At 48.2% G+C, this 19695-nt stretch overlaps 2 protein-coding genes across 7 annotated transcripts in view; both read left to right on the forward strand.

Annotated features, from left to right (window-relative positions):
- Tmem108 (transmembrane protein 108) overlaps positions 1-4900 on the forward strand; it is a 256615-nt gene extending 251715 nt beyond the window's left edge. For all 6 annotated transcript variants that reach the window (XM_051205973.1, XM_051205986.1, XM_051205977.1 and 3 more), the window contains 2 exons: positions 403-557; positions 4407-4900. In XM_051205973.1, coding sequence (XP_051061930.1) covers positions 403-557; positions 4407-4529 — 278 coding nt within the window. In that variant the 3' untranslated portion in view covers positions 4530-4900. The remainder of the gene's footprint in view (positions 1-402; positions 558-4406) is intronic.
- A 3826-nt stretch (positions 4901-8726) lies between these two features.
- Bfsp2 (beaded filament structural protein 2) overlaps positions 8727-19695 on the forward strand; it is a 51705-nt gene continuing 40736 nt past the window's right edge. Inside the window, exon 1 of the mRNA XM_051173779.1 lies at positions 8727-9215. Within this exon, the coding sequence (XP_051029736.1) occupies positions 8727-9215 (489 nt within the window). The remainder of the gene's footprint in view (positions 9216-19695) is intronic.

Consider the following 19695-nt stretch of genomic DNA (forward strand, 5'->3'; position numbering starts at 1 on the left):
TCCTCTGACACAATAGAACGGATGCTGAGGAAAACAGTGGTAACCATTAACAGTTGCTAGCACATGGTAAGTACTCAATGATAAGGGAGTGGTTGAAAACTCAACTAAATAAGTGAAGGCTAGTGCAGTTATTGGAGTGCTTGTCTTACACTCGCAAAGCTCTGGCTTCAGCCCCAGCGCTACCGTGGTGACACAGACCCGCAATCCCAGAACTCAGGAGTCAGACCATCCTCAGTCACATAGTGAGCTCAAGGCCAGCCTGGGATACATCCATCAGTCTGTTTAAATGGATGAATGGGGTAAGTGGCTGCAGAGAGTACCACCTCCTCTGCACCCCCCCCCCCGGGACTTAGACTCTCGTCTCCCCCGACTCTGCTTCTCTGACCGGGACTCTCTCCACAGCCGTCCTGTTGACCGTGTGCTGCATGAGGAGGAAGAAGAAGACGGCCAACCCTGAGAACAACCTGAGCTACTGGAACAATGCCATCACCATGGACTACTTCAACAGGCATGCAGTGGAGCTCCCAAGGGAGATCCAGTCCCTGGAGACCTCAGAGGTAACAGCCCCACACCTCCACGGCCTCTCTCCACCGAAGGAGCTGCTGGAGGGCCTGCTCCTCCACAGTGCTCCAGCCCTACCGAACTCGGGGTCTGAGTCTGAAACAAAAACCTGGGGTACTGCCTGCACACTGAAGTATGGGGAAGCTGTCCTCAGTCAGTCTGGGAATAATAAATAACAAATGTCTATTGAGGACCTATTTGGTGGCAAGCAGTCTCTGAGGATGGGGAACGCGACCGCTTGCTCTCAGGGGACTCCCCAATTCTGAGCTGCAGCTGGGAGATGAAGCTTGGTGTCATTCAAAAGCAAAACAAATTGAAACTAGTAATAGATGAAGTGCTATGGGAATCCAGGGAGAAAGCCCCTACCACCACCACCATCACAAGAGGCACAAGGAAGATTTCTGGGTTTCACTGGGTATGCCCACAAAGGAAGACAGGTGCCTTGGAGATGGTCCAGGAAGAGATGCGAGACAGCTGAGCTGAGTTATTGTGACAGTGCCCCTTGCCTTCCCCACACCTCCATTCCCTGGACATCTAGGGTGAGCTTTGGTAGCTGAATATAGTCACATCGTTCCCTTTCAAAACCCAGCTGAGCTCCCCACTTAAGGGTTAGGGTGTTAGGTGGCCGGGGAGAAGGGCATTGCCCCTCCTACCCCACCAGGCAACTTTCTGGCCTCGCATGATACCTGCCCCCTTTTTTCCTCATTTGGCAAACTCCATCAATCTGTGGTTTTACTTTCCTAGTGTGATTGTGCACAAGCTTGCCAATAGAGGCAGGAGGATTCCTGGGATTTGCTGGCCAGCCAGTCTAGACTAATCAGGAAGCCCCCAATTCCCGGTGAGAGATCCTGTTTCAAGCTGGCTCCTGAGGGACAGCACCTGAGGTGATTGTTGGTTTTTCAAAACAGGGTTTGTTTCTCTGTATTACTTTGGAGCCTGTCCTGGAGCTAGCTCTGTAGACCAGGCTAGCCTCAAACTCAGAGATCCACCTGCCTCTGCCTCCTGAGTGCTGGGATCAAAGACGTGAGCCACCAACGCCTGGTACAGCTGACTTCTTACACAACACAGGTTGACTGTAAGCATGCACGTGTGTATGTGTGCACGTGTGCACGCGCACACACACACAGAGAGAGAGAGAGAGAAAAAAAAGTATAGTTTCTCTTTCTAGTCCCCTCATGAGCTGGTCTGTCTCCTACCAACCCCCAGTGTCTCCTAGCCACCCTGGGCTCTTTGCTCTGCACAGAAAGCTCATGACCCACAAGAGCTTTGCTCTTAAGCATAACTGGACCTCTCCCCCAACACCTAGATCCTCACTTCCTGCAGGCCTCCCTAAGGAGCCCTTCCTGGACTGCCCTAAACCCATTAGAGCCACACCCTCATCACCCATCCCCAGCCCTGCTTGCTTTCTCCTTATAGCCCTGCTCACCAGGAGCATGGCAGCCTACTGCTCTGTGGGCCCACTTATTTCCTTCTCCTTGCTGCAGTCTGAGGGCCTGGGGGCAGGAGCCTCGTTTATCAAACTCTCTCCTTCATTGGCGGCATTTAACACTGAGCCTGGCGTGGCCCGTCTGCAGCAAACATACACTAGATGAATGAACCATACATGAACAAAACCACCGTGACTCACCCTACTCAGTTCAGAGCCTACCACAGTAGCTACTCAGTAAAAGCTAATAACCAAAGAGCAGGTAGCAAGACAGGCTTTCATTTAGGTGAGGAGCCAGCACACTTTTTTTTTTTTTGGTCTTATAGTAAGTGGAAACCCTGAGAAAGGTTTGAATCTGGCCAGTGAAACCTAAATTTCTTGTATTTTCTCTGTAAATGGGAAAGTGACCAAAGAGCAGAGCCCAAAAACACGCTACAGAAAGTTCCAGTTGAAGAACACCATTATTCCACTTGTAGAACCAAAAGGGATGGGGGTTGGGGGCTCCCGGTCTACAGGCAGCACCAGACCAGGGGACTCCCAGGAGAAGGGTCACCTGGCCACAGTCCCAAGAACAGAAGGCAACTCAAAAGCCACGGCAGGAAGTACACCAGATTTGGCTTCAGATAGTACCTTACTCCCCCCATTTCCCCCACTCCCGCCCCCACCCCCACTCCCAGTCTACTCCCCCAGTTCCGCTGTATTTATTAAGAGTATTATTATCTGTTCCAACATGCTAAACTTGTGCTGTGTAAGGTCAAAACATAGGTCGCTCAGAGCCAGGATGGAAACTGCTGGGGACATACACACCCTGTAGACCACCCCCAAGAAGGTCATATCCTACCTTCTGCATCCTCAGACATGCACGTACCATCCAGGTGCTCCCACATGCCTTGCCTAACAAAGTGTCTCTGTGCCTGACTCCTTTACTGCTATGATGCCGAAAATGGCAGACCACAGTGCCCAAGGGAGCTTGGATACTTTTCTGTTTTTTTCTTCCATTCCCTCCCTCTCTGTTGTCTTTCCTAAATACCTTTCTTTTTCATGCAGTGCCCCATACACCCCCTATCCAGGTTCACCATTAGTCCATAGTTGCCCCCATTAAAACTATAAAGCTATATAGGCCAGACTTCGACCTCCAAACCCCTCACAAGAGCTCAGCTCAAGAACACAGAAAAGGACTTTTCTAGTTGCTTCCATGCACCCTCCTAGTAGGACTTGGCCAGGTCAGCCCTTGAGGGATATGCCTGTCTCCTGAAAAGACCTTTTATTATCAACACAGTTTCCTCTTCTCTGGGCCACCCATAAAGCAGCTGCTCCTCTTCCTTAGGAACCGTCTTTTGTCTCTTTTTTTTTTTTTTTTAAAGATAAACTTCAGAGAATGAATTGTGGCTTCATAAAGGCCATTTCTGAGAAGTCTAGCCCAGGCCAGCATATACACAGGGCTTGCTGCTTTGCTGTGAGTTCATTTGCCTTGAAATGGCCTGCAAGTTCTGAGACTTTGGGTGTTTAGCATTTACTCAGGTGCTGGCTGCTGTCTTTTCCCTAAATTAGTACCTGGATCTGGGAATAATTGCCATCAGTAGCCCACAAGTGCTTGCTTGTAGTCCCTGGTAGCTGAGATGCAAACCCTGCAGGAGCCTCCTGATTCCCTCCACCCTGGGGCTTAGCAGACAGGTTGAGGTTTTCAGGGGTGGAGGGTTGTTGCTTTTCTCTATGCTTTACGGCATAGAATAACGCTGCACAGAGATCCAGTCTGTCCATGTGGGTGCCTGTGTTGCTGCAAAAAAAGAAGGCAGTGATCCTCACCAGACTGGTGGGTGGGCCTGTGAGACTCTAAAGGGTAGTTATGGGATGGGTGACACCCAAAGGTGTATTTGGAAAGAAAAAGCTTCGAATTTGCCTGAGGAAGAAGCAGGAAGTGGAGTCCAAGGTCATCTACTGTTGCTCACTAAGGCAGTAAGGGGTGTGCCTGTCTGTATGTGTGTCTGTGTATCTGCCTGTGCCTGTGTCTATGTGTCTGTCTGCCTGTGGCTGCGTATGCCTGTGTCTGCCTGTGTGTGTGTAGTGTATGCACTGTGGTGTGTGTGTCTTGTGTGTAGAATGTGTGTGTCTGTGTGTGTAGAGGGGATGTGTGCTGTGTGTACTTGTGTATATAGAGTGGGTGTGTATTCTGTGTGTGTGTGTGTGTGTGTGTGTGTGTGTGTGTGTGTGCATGTGTGTTTATTTCCTTATTTCTGTGCTTAGTTACTTGATTTGTTGAGGCGGTCTCTCACTATATAGCCTAGGCTGGACTTGAACTTGCCATCCTCCAGAGTGCTGGGGTTGTGTGTGCTACCACACCCACCTATACTTGTGCATTTTTTGAAGCACAGCCTCATTCCATCCCCAGCTCACACCATCTTCCCCCCTCTCTCCCCAGGACCAGCTCTCAGAGCCCCGCTCCCCAGCCAATGGCGACTATCGAGACACTGGGATGGTCCTTGTGAACCCCTTCTGCCAGGAAACACTGTTCGTGGGAAATGATCAAGTGTCTGAGATCTAGATGCAGCAGCCTCCGCGTTGCCACTCCCTATTTTTGTCTCTAAATTATAAATATACAAATATATATATTATAAATATAACCTTTGTGTAACCCTGACTTAATAAGAAACATTTTCAGCTTTTTTTCTTAAGAATTGTCAACATCTTTTTTACAAGTGTGGTTAAAAAAAAAAAATTTACAGAATGACCCATGGCTTTATAAAAATAAACGTATTTCTAAGCAAAGCAGTTGCATTGATTGCTTCTCTTGACTGTTCTGGACATGTGAGGGTCCCAGGAGCCCTGGGCAGGTGAGGAAAGAGACCAGTCTCCCTCGGAAGCTGAATGTCATGACGGCCAAGTGAGTGGTCCTTTGTCTGTTCTTGAAGCTATGGTTCCTGTGCCTCAGTATGTTTGCATTTCCCGTCTCCTTGTATGTATACTAGAGGAGAGAACAGGGGCACCAAGGCAGAAGACACAGGCAAGTGTACAAAACGGAAGGAACTTGCCACCCTGGAGCCCCACTAGGCCACCGCTGATTGTCACATTCACAGCTTAATGGATCTGTGACAGACTTCAAGGCACCATGGGCTTCCAGCCCCCTTATGGCACCCCACAGGGTTCTCCCACCATGCTAGAACAAACAGGGCTGCCTTTGTCTGGCCGGAAAGTGCCCCCTAAAAACACTTCCCTGCACCCCTTTCTAATGACCCCCACCCCCACCTCCCTGACCCCAGGCCTCACTTCCAGGGAGGACAGAAGCAGATTTCAGCCTTGGGGCTGTACCACACTTGCCTGTCCATGTTCAAGGGCCAATCAAGCCTTTGCTGGGATTCTGTATTGCTTTCTCAGAAGGCAATGATATTGCCCCCCCCCCACTCCCCGAGAAACAGGTCTATCTAGAAAGCCTTGTGGTATAGAAGTATTTTTTTTAAAACCTTCCCCATTAAATCTTTAAAGAAAACAAATTGCCAAATGATTCCCCCCGAGAGAAGTGCCATTCTGTCTACAGGCAGAAGTGCTGGCTGCAGACCTGCCCGTCCCCTACCTCCCTCCCCTCTCATTTCCCCAGTCCAGCTGCATTCCAAGCCCACACTGTAGCCAGTGTGGCCAATACGAAGCAGACTCCCAGAGACCCAAGAGGGACCTCTGGAGGTAGTTGCTTTCTCTGTTCCATTCCTAACCCACCCTCATTAGGAAATTTAACTCCTTTAACCCCCTCCCTTTAAAAGAAAAATAGTTTGATAGTATATTTTGAATATAGATGTTCTTATTATCAGATCGGGACTTGAACTTGACTGTTGATTTCGATGTCTGTGTTGTTGCTGTGGTCCTCTTACCACGACTTCCTCTCCTCCATTCTCCTTTCAAAAAGGAAGGTGGCCTTCAAAACTAACACGTGTTCTCAATGTTGTGTGGCCCTACTTAACATGAGTCTGCTTGTCTCTTTTCAAAGACTTCAACCCACAAAGCAGCAGGTTAAATGTTGTGCTGAGAGTCGCTCGCTCACATGTTGCTGTCTGACCTTAACCTTATCCTAGTATTTCTGTTAGCTATTGCATTGAATATGCCAATGTGTGTGAGTATGTATAGAGAAAACTTGTGTGTAAAGTACAATTTATATATAATATATGTCAAAGATACATATGTTATATATACATTTGTGGATGTATGACTTATTTTTCCGTATCCACAGAATTCAGCTACCATGTATATATAAATAAACTTATTTTATTACCCAGAGGATCAAGTTGCTAATACATTTTGCATTCTTTTTATTCAAGTCTCCCCTTCAATGGTACCCATTGCATCTCATTTCCATGTGTACTTTTTTTTATCTAATTGAACATTATATTGAATTTTATGTGTGGTGAGATAACAGGGTCATCAAGTTATCATTTGGTAAAACTTCTTTTAGAATAAGAGGGTGGGTTTCCCAAGGGAGAGTCTGCTCTCTTCAGGTCTTTGAAACATTAATGTCCTTTGAGGTGTCTCCCTTTGCCTGGCCCCATCTCCAAGGGAACTGGGTAGATGTGAAATAAATGTCTTTGGGTCTGAGAGTGTCTAAAACCACTGATCATTTCCATTCCCTGGACAGTAAGTGCCTAAGGGCCACATAACACCTTTACGGTCAGTAGCTTGTCCCCTTCATTTAGCCTTGGACAATGCCTCCTAGACTGACTGAAATGCACCTCCATGGGGCCCAGCAGTACCACCAGTATTAGGAGGCTGTTACCAGTGCACCATGGGAGCTACAGAGATGGTATTCATAGGAAGAGTACCACTTCTATGCAAGCTAAGGCCTCTAAGCCCTTTACTTGAATCAATTGGCTCCTTAATCTGTCAGTCAAATAAGCAGACCCCTGGGGTTCACTGGCCAGCAAGTCTACCTAATCGGTGGGTTCCATGCCAGTAAGAGACCCTGCCTGAAAAGTAAGATGGATAGCTCCCAATGATGCCCCTAATGTTGATCTCTGGCCTCCACATGTACACACAAAAGTAACAGAGTACCCTACATCAAAACAAAGTAGAAGGGAAAGATTGCAGATTTCACAAGTAGACAATAAAGTACACAAAGTGTTCTAGCAGATGAGTAGGACCTGTGTGACCCGGGGATTGGCAGGTACTAGAGAACCTATGTAAGTCCCCAGAACAGAGAGGCTTTCTTAACTCTGCTAAGTTCTGGACATGGGATCTCAGGGTCACTTGTCACAAAGGGGAGTAATGGTATCTGTAAGATAATACTTCTGGAATTGTACAATGTGCACCCACACAGCAGTACTTGTCAACCCTGTATTTTCTACCTTCTGAACTTAGATTGAAAAGTCATTGATGTAGAGAGCGGAACTGTGCTCAGAGTCTGAAATGTACTCAGTACCTACCAGAAGCTGACTCCCATCCCCTTCTCTTGCCTGGGGTCCATCCTCACATTACAGGTTCAAGGAGTATGTCCATCTCTAGATCTGGATGCCTAGTTTCAATACACTAAAATCTCAGCACATGCCCAGGATGAGGGGCCATTCTAGCCCTCAAGAAATGACTGGGATGTGACAGTTGAAAGTGTGACTTGGAGTATGCCAAAGGCAAGGATTAAAACCCAGGGTGCCCAGCAAACCCTACCTTGTAGCACCCATGAGTGCTTTCTAGAAATTGCTTTGTTGTTTTCACTCCTTAGTCTTATTAGAGGAAGAGAGAGAAGTGGGAAAGAGCAGAGCCGAACAAATAGCTGCCCAGCCCAGAAGTTCAGGTCCAACACTGGCTCTAGAGTATCTGATGTGTCAGAATTAGCAATCGGGCAATGTACAGCAAAGTCTAGAGGAGGAGAAACATGGCCGAGGGCCAGCAGCTGACAAGCACTGTGTCAGAGGGCAGATGCGAGGAGGAGGGAAGAAAGAAGCTAGAAGGGGCCTGAAGTGGCTGCCAGACCTGAGGGAAGAGGAGAGCAGCAGGTTGCTTTGTTTCCCTTGCGTCTCCAGGGCTGCCTTCCTCCATAGCTGGCTCACAACCACATCCATCCTCTGATCCTATGTGGATGTACATGCATGCACATACCCCTACCTCAGCACATGAAGGTATACAGAAAGCTCTGCACTCGGTCCTAAGGCCGCTACACTGAGTCCCAGCTTGTGCCGTGAGATATGGAGGAGGTGATCAGTACGCTTGTCATCTAAGGTCCTCAGGCCTGTGTCCTCACCAGTGAAACAACTGCTTGTTGCCTGCCTGCCTGTCTCTAGGGAAGTAGCATATGCAAACCCAAGGGCTGGGAATATAGAGGTCACAGAGTGTTCAGCCTAGTATGCATGAGACCCTGAATTCCATTGCAGGAATCAGAGGCAAAAGATCAGAAGTTCAAGTGCATCCTGGCTACATAGGGTTTTTAAGGCCAGCCTCAGACACGCTGTCCAAAAAGAAATAGGCAAATCTAGATGAGCCATTCCCACAACCCGCACTGCTCCAGTACCCTTGCCCCAGCAGAAAAGTCTGGATAGTTAGGCACATGACCCAGCATCAGAGAATGCCTGTATGCCTCTCACAGGCTGGTGGGGCGGTTCTCTTCCAGCTCAGTGAATGACAGAAGCTCATAGAAGGCAGTAGACAAAGAACACAGGGACACAGGAGTTTCCAGAGAGACCCGTGACAAGGCCATGGGGATGCTGGGACTAGCAACCAAAAGCCACTGGACCCTGTAAACCTGCCAGGCACCACAGGGGCAGAGAGAATGAGTGAGAGGAGAGTGGCAGCGGACTTGTCCCCTGGAGCCAACTCCAGCATGCCCCTGCAGAGGCACAGGGTGTCCCTCAGGGGGACACGGTCTCCATCCTCCCTTGAGAGCCCCCCAGCATCCAGGACCAGTGCTCTGGGAAGCCTCATCCGTGCACCTGGGGTGTATGTAGGAGTAGCACCCAGTGGATGTATAGGTGGCCTCAGTGCCCGAGTGACCCGTCGGGCCCTGGGCATCAGCAGTGTCTTCCTGCAGGGCCTACGGAGTTCAGGCCTTAGCACTGTGCCTGCTCCAGGCCCAGAAAGGGATCACACTGCTGTTGAAGATCTGGGGGGCTGCCTCGTAGAATATATGACCAAGGTGCATGCTCTGGAACAAGTCAGCCAGGAGCTCGAAACACAACTGCGGGCTCACCTGGAGAGCAAAGCCAAACGCTCTGGAGGCTGGGATGCCCTCCGAGCCTCCTGGGCCAGCAGCTACCAGCAGGTAAGTCCTCCAGCTGTGTATCTAAAGGCTTGCTAGAGCCCTGAGAGGGGCACATATAATGGGTATATTGAATCAAATGGGAATATGGACCATACTGAATTTTCAATTTCCTATTGTCTATGGGTGTGTGTGTGTGTGTGTGTGTGTGTGTGTGTGTGTGTGTGTATGTAAACACAGATGAAGTTGGCATTAATATTACCTTACTCAACTTAAGATAGCGAAAATTATTTCAACATGAAATCAATATAAAAAATGCCAGTACAACAGTTTAGATTTAAATAGAACTTTCTGGGTGATGGAAACATCTTACAGTATTGGCCTTCTGTTGTGTGACTTCTCCTGGGCAGACATGAACAAGTACTTTCACCCCAGACAGGGCACGACTAACAGATCAAAGATTCTACCCAAGTCTAGCTTGAGGAACAATGAGTTCACTGGGGTTACTTACAGGAGCATAATAGAATCAAAGGAAGCTGCATTCCTGAAAAGCACATGGGAGATGCTCATGAAAGCCGCACCCCTGGAGCTCCCTGCCCAATTTGCAGGCAGCCCTATGGGAGTTTCCCTCCAACAAGGGTTTATTGCATGTATAATTGGGAGTGGTGAATCTTACAACTTCCTGAGCTCTGTTAAGTTTCCTTAAGCTTCCTTGACCCCTTCCTCCCAAAGGGACTAGAGTTCAGAAAACATCTATCTGCAGCAACACCATCTGCAGCACCTGAGCCCTTGGGGTGTGGCTATGCAACTGAGACCTTGATATTTTTGTGTTACTTGGATTTTATTCCTTCTGATCACTGCATATAGTAGGCAGTCATCTTGCTGGACTTGGATGCAGAGGGCTCCTTCCCTCCCCCCCTCACCTGGTCAGGGCTGCATCCTAATATGAATGAGACAATTTCTGCAGCTCTTCAAGCTCATCCATCAATTCTACCTGTAAGCTGTAGTCTCAGGGCTGGAATCCTACCCGAATTGCCCATCTCAGCTAGTCACGCTATGGGTAGCTGACTTCTCTCTCCTCTCCCTCCCTAAATGCTGGCCTTGGAATCCCTGCACACTAAAGCATTCTCTAACCCAGCCAGAAGCAGCCTAACCCAAATCCTGTTTGCTCCCTGGAGTCGGGGGGGGGGGGGGGTGCAGCCTGAGAGGTTACAAACTGTCCATGTACGGTTGGGTGGTGCCCGGGGTACAGGTGGAGTCCCTTATTTCATCCCACAATGCTTCTCCTTCACTCTTCTCAGCATCCTCCCTAGAGAAGGAGGACACAATACCATCCTCCTGGCTCACACTGCCCACACTGCTGAGTTGTGAGGGGGACCCTCCAACATCCAAGGAGGACCTCACAGCCCGTCCAAGAAGTAGCCACTCCTCGGGGAGTCCCCACAACTGTCTAGATCTTAAATGTTGTGTGACATATTAACCCCTAGAACATCCCAACTATTCCAGCTCAGCATGGTGCCCGGGTGCCATGCACACGTGCCAGGAAGGAAGCAGCATCTCAATGTCGTGGTCAGAAGGTTCAGCCATGAAATTGACATGATAGCTCTCCGTAGTGCCAGATGGTGCTATGCAGGCAGATAAGGAGTTGTTCAGCCACAGAGCCTAGTGAGAAGATACTGTGACTGGCCACAAAAAAAAAAAAAAAAAAAAAGAAAAGAAAAGAAAAAGAAAAAAAGAAAAGAAAGAAAAAGGAAAAGAAAACAAAAAATGTCTACAATGCACGAGATTCCGTTTCTCATCTATAAACTGAATTTAATAATGTCCACAGAATCCAGCAACTCTATAACCTATGGGCTAGACAGCTATAAAATACCTCAACAGAACAGCCACCCTGGTGTTCAAAGTCCGAAATGGCAGCCATTTTCCTCTCAAGCATCTGTGAAAGCCTAGATATGAACAGACATTTCCCCTCCTCCCCCTTCTCTTCCTTGATCTTAAGCTTCACTCTCTAATTCCTCAGCCTCAGAGCCATGCAGGCCCCTCTCCTGCTAAGCAGTGAAAGCAAGTAAAAAAAAAAAAAATCCCCAGGTGGTGGCCTCTGAGACCAAAGATAATGGGAAGCCCACTCCTGGTTTAGCAGGAGGTGGCTCTGTGCGTCCTTGCTCTGAGCACCTGACTTTTCTTGTCAGTAGTTGATGCCAAGAACTAGCTCTGGCGGCAGGGCAGATCCTTCTCTCCTCAATAGCTTGCACTGAGAGGCCTCCCTGTGCCCAGCTGCAGATAAAACAGCCCAGAGGAGCATTGGTATAGTGAGTGTGTCAGTACAAAGGAGGGCGGTGAGCCAGGGTGAGGAAGAAACTGCCTGGGGAAGGGAGAGGGATGTGCAGAGCCATAACTGTATATGGGGGGTGGAGGGGGCGGGGCCTGGGCCCCCCACAAGGAAAAGGCAAACAAATCAAAAGGATTGAAAGGCCCAAGAATCAGGGTACTAAATGCGCTTGTGGTGGCCCTATTTTCCCTTCCTTGGAGAGACAGCCTATACACTGGAGATTTGTCTGTTTGGAGAAACTGCTAGAAGCCTGAGGGTGCAGGTCAGGGCCCATTCTCTCCCCATGGAAACTGTGGGCCTAGCATTACAACCACACTGAGAAGGGACCCCACCTATGGGTGAAAAAAGGCAACAGGATCAACATGGAGACTCACAACCTGTTCTTTCCGAAAGGAGTTGAGAGGGGCAGAACAGAACCCTGGGCTGTTTTAGTGGCTACAAAAGTCTAAATTATTTCCCAAGAAAAAAATTCCATTGCTTCTCCTTGCTTGTTTTAATGTGCACACTTTGTGTGTGCGTGTGTGTGCTGTGTGTTTGTCGATAAGGCTCCTGGCTAGAGGGGCAATTACTATGCAAGCCCAGGCTGAACTCAGACTTGAAGGAATACCCTTGTCTCAGCATCCCAGGTGCTAAGATTATAGACCCGCACCACCACACCTTGGTCAATCCATCTATTTCTTATAAAACGTAGTTTGTCTAGCAGGCTAGGGGTAGTGACTGCCAGCTGAGCTTTGTAGGACACGACAATGTGGTTAGAAACGTCATGACACAGAGGCGAATATATTCAGAAAAATTCTTAGGGACTGGGATAGATAAGACTGGAAGAATGGAAGAATATTTAAGTCAGGGAATAAAAGGAAACAAGATGATGCTCCTTGGGGGTAGTCATAGCCGTTTCCTAAGAAGGGAAATTTCTGATTTCCTAAGAGCTCTTGTTTTGCTTCGTAGAGTCTATCTGGGGAGAATGGCTGGGAAAGGCCAGAAGAGACCAATCTGCTGCTCCAGCGCCTCTCTCCAAGCCCCTCCCATACACCCCACTCACTCTTAAATCTCTTATGAAACTGCTATGCGAGGCTCAGGCTGATGACCAATGGGAGCACACATCAGTCCATGTAATAAAGAACAAAAGTGGTACAAAGACTGGGAACTTGGAAACCAGTCCCAAGGTCAAGCTCAGAGCCGCCATTTGCCACCTGTGTGGCCTAAGGCAGGCATTTACAAGGATGTCTATATATCTCAGTTTCTCATAATAATGAGGCATTTTGGAGATGCCTTTGACCTGATAAAATATCTCTAAAAAGAATGCACTAGAGGCCCACTTGGGAAATTAGAATTGAGGAAAGGACTATATCTGCTACAATGTAACACGGGTCAAAGATTGTTACCTATGCAATCAGAATAGAAGAGACAAATTAAGAATCAGAAAGAAAAACATTAGTTCTTTCGAGAAAACCCAGAGTGCTCAATGTAAAACTTGTACAACAAATAGTAACCTTTAAGTCACAGGTTATAGAATTCCACCAAAAAGGCTGAAGTGATCAATTCATTTATCATAATCTAATATAAGATGTCTTTCTGAAGAAACTTAAATATCCAAATTCCATAGTGAAACAAAGAACCCAAAGTCTTGAACAAATGAAAAGAAATGCCATGTACCTAAATCAAAAGACCCAGTAACTTAAACATAGCAGCCTTCCTGAGTTAACTTATACATTTAATGCAATTCTATTTTTTTTTTCCAGTTTCTTTAACCTTTAGCTAGATAAGTTAACCATAAATAGTATTTGTAGGAACAAAAAGACAAAAACAGACAGGAAAAAAAGGGGGCAAGAGGGAAATAAAGAGGGCAACAGATAAACATATTTAAAAGTTTCACAATTGGCAGGACACAGTGGCACAAGCCTGTAATCTGGGTGCTCAGAGGCAGAAAGACTGAGTTGAAGCCATCCTCAACACACCAAGGGACTAGGTAGGTGGTGAGTGGCAGAGCCCATGCACAGGCCTGGATTCCATCCCCACCACCATAAAGAACAAGCATAGGAAGGAAGAGGCGCCAAGCATCCATCTACTTTTGCCATCTACTAATTAACTACAGGCTCAACTACACAAATTTTCAGCAAAGCAGCCTTCAAGTTCCTCAAAGGAAGGTGAACGTGGGCAGCTAGTCTAGCCCATAGTTTGGAGCTGTCACCTATAAAGGAGCCAATGGGACGTTAATAATGTCCTGCCCAGCTCTGTGACACCCCCCCCCCCCAACCAAGGGCAAATAAAACCAGAGGCCTTGTAGGGGCTTTTCTGCAACCCCATATCCTCTTGTCTTTGCTTGTTGCTTGCATAGCCATCTTGAATTCTGCTGGTTTCCACTTTGTTTACATAAGCAACTGTTCACCTGTGAGCATTCTTGTGGCCCTGTCTAACATCTAACAACCGACCCTATGAAACCCTAACCGACAACCGGTAAAGAGCCCAGCGTTTACTCGCCCTTTGCCTGGTGTTGTGGCGCTCCCTCACCCTTCTCAGCAACCGGCTTTCTTTCAGCTGTATATCCTTTACCGTTATTAGAACACAACCTTTGAATCGAGAGTGATGGCTCAGTGGTAGAGCACCTGCCTGGCGTTTGCAAGGCCTGGGCTTAATCCCCAACACCAGGGAAAAGAAAAAGAATGTTTTACCTTATAAAAATACAAAGGCTTATTAGGAATCTAGCTCCTTCCAAGTCAGAGCAGACAAGTTCTCTAAGCCTTTCAGAATGAAGATCTATCCATGGATATGTCCTCATAGGAGAAGAAATGACCTATCTCAAACGGCTCCTCTGCAAGCAAAAGCCTGGCATCCATATTTAAGAGCAGCAGGAGGGACCTGCTAATAGACCGCACTCTCCAGAAAAGTTAAAATAAAACCTAATCCAGGCAGCTGGCACAAGTGCTGAGGAGAGATGTGGCAGGTCTTTCTGGGGGGGTTATTGAGTGACTGAGGCAGGCAGAAAGTGGCCTAGGCCTCTCTTCTCCTCCCCCATCCCCACCCCCACCCCGTAGGCCCCTGGGGTGGGGGTGGGGTGAGGCTGAGCCACAGAAGCTGAGGACTCCATTTAGGCAAATGAAACCTCGTTCATCCTTGTCTGCCTGAACGGCACAGAAAGACTCAGACTCGTTTATCTGCTGTAAACGAGCAAGCCTGGCGATCACAAATGCATTATTCAGCAGAAATGAGGAGTTACTTTGGCTGTTATCAGGAGGTAATGAAAAGACTCGGAGAACGCCCCTTTCACACTGGCTGGCTACTGGAAAACAACTTACACTTTATTTATTGATGGCACTATTTATTTCTGGGGCCAATGAGTAATTGTAAGTCTCGGCGGAGACGCTGCAGTGCCCAGGGAAGTGGAGTTAGGCAGACTCTGGAGACTGTACAGAAGACACTACCGTCTGAACACTTATCTGCCTGGACGTGCCTGGTCCAGCACGGGCTGAGTCCTCCCTCCCTTCACCCTGCTCCCCAGTTCCTCCAACCAGTCCCACCTGGCCAGAGCCTTTCCAGCTATCACCCCCCCCCCAACACCTTAAATTTCACATCTTCATTAGCTTCCCCCTTACCCCCTTTCTGGGGGAGGCGGGCGGGGGGAACAGCTCTGAACAATGCCAACTAGCAAGTGACATTTTTTGTTGTTGTTCATTTGCCATCAAAACTGGAGCATCAAGCATGCCTTTACTAGAACCTTGGTTGTTTATCTGCATAATGAGATGAAACTCTCTTGCTAAAATTCCTTCCCAAGGGGAAACCTAAGCAACGCCTACCCTTCCTCCTATGGTCAAAAATGACACCACAAAAGTTAACTGCAGGAACTATTGACCAGATGAGGGGTTACTTACTGGAATGTGGATGCTTCACCCAGAAGAGATATGACTTTCTCGGGGGCCCGGAGATGGACCTCCTGCCCCTAGTCTTCCTTATAAATGCTAGCTCCTCCCTGAGACCATGTGCAATTAGGGCAACATTGCGTACAAGGGGTAGTAGGGAGCACCTGAATGCCCAGGTGAGGGTCCTATCACCCTCCCCACCCCTCTGTGATAACAGTCATCAAGCCCAGCTCGGTGGTTTTTTTTTGTTTTGTTTTGTTTTTTTTTGTTTTGTTTTGTTTTGTTTTGTTTTGTTTTTCCAGACAGCACAGCTGAAGCACGCACTGGGGTGGTGGCTGTTTGGCTCTGGCTCTACAACAGTCTTCTTGTCTCTCATGGGTAGTCATTCCTGTAAGGAGCAGACAAGGAGAGGAAGGCCCTGGGGAACTCACTGTGAGGGTTCCCAGAGGAGACCAAGGGGCCATGCCTGAGGGGAGGGGGGGTCAACGTGACTGGTGTTTCTCACAGCCACAGTTACTAAGGAAGCATCCAGCTGTGGGTCTCCAGCGAAGAGTCCTCACACACAGGCCAGAGCAGGACAGGAACCACCTCCAGGGGAAAGCCTTGACAGGCCCAGAATTCCCAAGTACAGTTTCCTATGCAGTCAGTGACGAGTGTGGAGAGGACATAGGTGCTCTGGGGACCAAGGGTCCCCCCACAGTGTTTTGTAGCAAAGCCAAGTGTCTTGATAAGACTCCCGGGGCTGACAGCCTTGCAGGACTTCTCATTCATATCTCCCTGGATCCTCAGTGGTGAGTGGAGTCCCTTGGAACTGCCTGCCATGATGAAGGCCTCAGCCTCGGTGGCTGCTCCACCAAGCAATGCATTTTCTCACTGTCCTGGAGGCTGGAAGTCTGAGACCCAAGTGTCATCTAGGGTGTTCCTCCTGACAGGAGCCATCTGCTTCCTGACCCCTCGTGTGCCTGCACATCTGCATCCACGTTTCTTCTTGCAAGGCCACCAGGCCTGCTGGATTAGGGCAGCCTTCATGGCCTCATTTGGGCTCAGCCTTCATTTTAAAGATTCCCAGCTCCACAAATGGCCCCGTTCTGAGGTACTGATCCATTAGAACTTCATCTTATGGATCGAGGGGACACAATTCCAACCATAACCTTCAATGTATTTTCCCCCCAGTTTATCATGATATTTGGTTTCTTGAAATAGGAGTCTCAGACTCATGACCCTCCCACCTGAGCCTCGTGACCCCTAATTTATAAAGAAACTGAGGCCTGTAGAGATTGACTCCCCAGTGAATTTGCATTCCAGACAGGATCAATTCAGTGTTGTTTGCCTCCAACCCCCACAAGGCATTACAAAAAGTGCCCCGGTGCCTTCATTTATAAATCCAGAGGGACCTGTCTAGAACCCCACTGTCTACTCTGAAAACCCTGGACCCCGTTAAAATGGAGCAGCGCCCACACGGGCCCTCCTCTGTGAGGTGCTTAACCTTTGGGACGGGTCTGTTCATCAAGAAGTCCCTGCACAAAGGGTAGGCTGATCTTCCCGCAGGCTCAGCCACAGCTAGAACTGAGGGCTGTAACTAGGACGCAGGAGACTGGAGCACCTTCCAGCTCTTCAGTCCAGCTCCAGGCTGACGTGAAAGTTTAATAGCTTTGCTTGCCAGTGAGGCCTCCCTTGAGATTCTTTTTGTCTTTTTCAATGACGTTCAGGCTCAGGAAAAAAATAATGTACCAAGAAGTCAGCCCTTGAGGCAGGACACCTCCATCTCACTGGAATTCAGAGGGTCCCTGGTGTACATGGTTCCAAATGCCACAAGCCACTGTTCCATAGGAGGTGGGCAGCAGTCTGTGTGGGAAGGAAAGACTTCTGCTTAAGATGAACCTGCTGTGGGGGTTCCAAAGACTCTTGGATGGGCTCTGGGGCCTCTGAGGGTGACTGCTTCTACCTAACTCAGAGTTTCTTGCCAATCTCGAGAACTGAGGGCTCTTTGAAAGTAGTGAGAAGTCACACCAAATGTTGGAGCCTAGACGGTGGTTCCCAAGGTCTCAGTCTAAGAGTGAGACATGGGCCTGTTGAAAGCCACCAAAGATGACAGAGAATACCCTCACGGGGAACAAGACCATGAGCACGCTGCCACAGAGGAGCATTCTGGGAAGACATGGTGTGTTTGAAGGAAGGGTCTGGGAGGGCCTGTGCTGGGTGGTGAGGGGGGCTTTGCTCTGAAGGAAATACTCTCCTAGGTCTTGGCTTGTGGCTACATCACTCAGTCCCTGCCCTCATCCCCTGTACATAGGTCTCCCTTGACATAAAGGAAGTCACAAATCACTCAAATCAGATCAAATCCTGTCCCAAAGACATCATTATAACCTATTACATCCGCAAAGACATCTCTCAAAGAAAGTCCTAGGGTTAGGATTTCACTGAATCTTCGAGGTAGTCTATGATGCTAGCTGTAACTGTCGCTATTGGTTTGGTTTTGCTTCTGGTTTTTTTTTTTTTTTTTTTTTTTTTTTTTTTTTTACCATATATTCCTGATTTCGTACATTCTGTTCTAGTTCTCAAAATGCCACATTGAAAGTTCACAACTACCGATATTTCCGTATCTAACCTACTTATTTTTCAATTCGAAAAGATATTCTGTCGTCTATTAAATCATGTGGGTCTTGGGATGATTCACTAGGGCAAACTGTGGTGCAGACTGCCCAGGAAGAGAGCAGTTCATTGCACAAGGGACACAGTTACTGTGTGACTGGGCCAAGTTACACCACCTCTCTGAACCCTTTTCTCAGCTGTTAAGAGGAGGGACCAGCTCCCTGGTTCTCAGGAAATAAGCCAGATTCCAGTTCATGACCCTGGAAGGCAAGTGACAGGGTCCTGTTCATGGGCCTGAAGGGACAAGTTCTGCTTGACCCTCCTTCTGACTTCTACCTGGCTTTGAGCCCATCAGACAAATCCCTTTTCCTCAGAGGCTCATCTGTAAAATCAGAGGGCAGAATTTTTTTCTAACTTTTCCCCAGCCCATTTTTTTTAATTTAAATTATAAAGAAGCTTGTTTTACATATCAATCCCAGTTCCTGCACCCTCCTGTCCTCCCCTATCAACCCCCCCCCCACCAACCCCTATCCCATCTCCTTTCTGCTCCCCAGGGAGGCCTTCCATGGGGACGCTTCAAAGTCTGTCATATCATTTGGAGCAGGGCCCAGGCCCTCCCCCATGTGTCTAGGCTGAGAGAGTATCCCTCTATGTGGGATGGGCTCCCAAAGTCCATTTGGATACTAGGGATAAATACTGATCCACTACCAGAGGGCCCCCTCAACTGCCCAGGCCTAACTAACGCCCACATTCAGGGAATCTGGGTGGGTCCTATGCTGGTTTTCCAGCTATCAGATTAGAGTCCATGAGCTCCTCCTTGTTCGGGTCAGCAGTTTCTATGGGTTTCTCCAGCCTGATCTTGACCCCTTTGTTCATCATTTCTCCCTGTCTGCAACTGGATTCCAAGAATTCGTTCTGCCTCCTGTGCTGTAGACAAAACCTAAGAGGAAGAGGAAACCGGCACCCCTGTCCCCTGCTCCCCCCGCCCGCCCAATTCTTTTGAAATCTGCTTTTGTGGCTGGCCCAGCTCGGAATGTTTGGCACACGTGGTCCTTTCATTCTTAAGATTCTGATGGTGACCTGTGCCCCCAAGAGGTGTTGAAACATCTGTTCTGTTAACCTCACATACCTGCCAGGATAATCTCTCGGGTGTTGCAGGATACACTTGTCTATGGCTTAAATGACAGCAAATTAAGTCCACACATGACGGGAGTTGATAAAAACCCAGATTAAATTAAACCAGAACACAGCTGGGATTCCTGGGTTGGCCAGCCTTAGGACTGTGCCCTCATGTAGGTGGCAATGAATATTCATGAGCTGTCCTCATCCCTCTCTACTGTGACCATCCCAACCCTGGTCCCCTATGAAAGTCATTCGAAGCCTCCTTGATACACTGAGAATCCCCAATATCAGGGGTGTGGCATGGTCTTCTTTGAATTTTGCACCAAAGGCATGATTCCAGGAAACAGGAAAAGGCTGAAGGAAGACAGGAAGGCAAGGGAAGATGAAGCAGAAGTCAGGCAGGAAGGAAGATAAATCAATACATGGCAGCAGCTTATAGTGCATACCACAGATCCCAAAGAACTGAGTTCACATCCTGGCTTTGCCATTGACTGACTTTGTGACCTTATAACCTTAACCTCTTTGAGTGCAACACTGTGAGCTGTAAAAACAAGGTAGTAGTCACACCACACAGTTGTTGTGGGACTTAAATCATTTATTTCAAACCTTTACTATCATGCCTGGATGTAACAAGCATTCAAAT

Source organism: Phodopus roborovskii, unplaced genomic scaffold (assembly GCF_943737965.1).
Source record: "Phodopus roborovskii unplaced genomic scaffold, PHOROB, whole genome shotgun sequence".
Classification (NCBI taxonomy): Eukaryota; Metazoa; Chordata; class Mammalia; order Rodentia; family Cricetidae; genus Phodopus; species Phodopus roborovskii.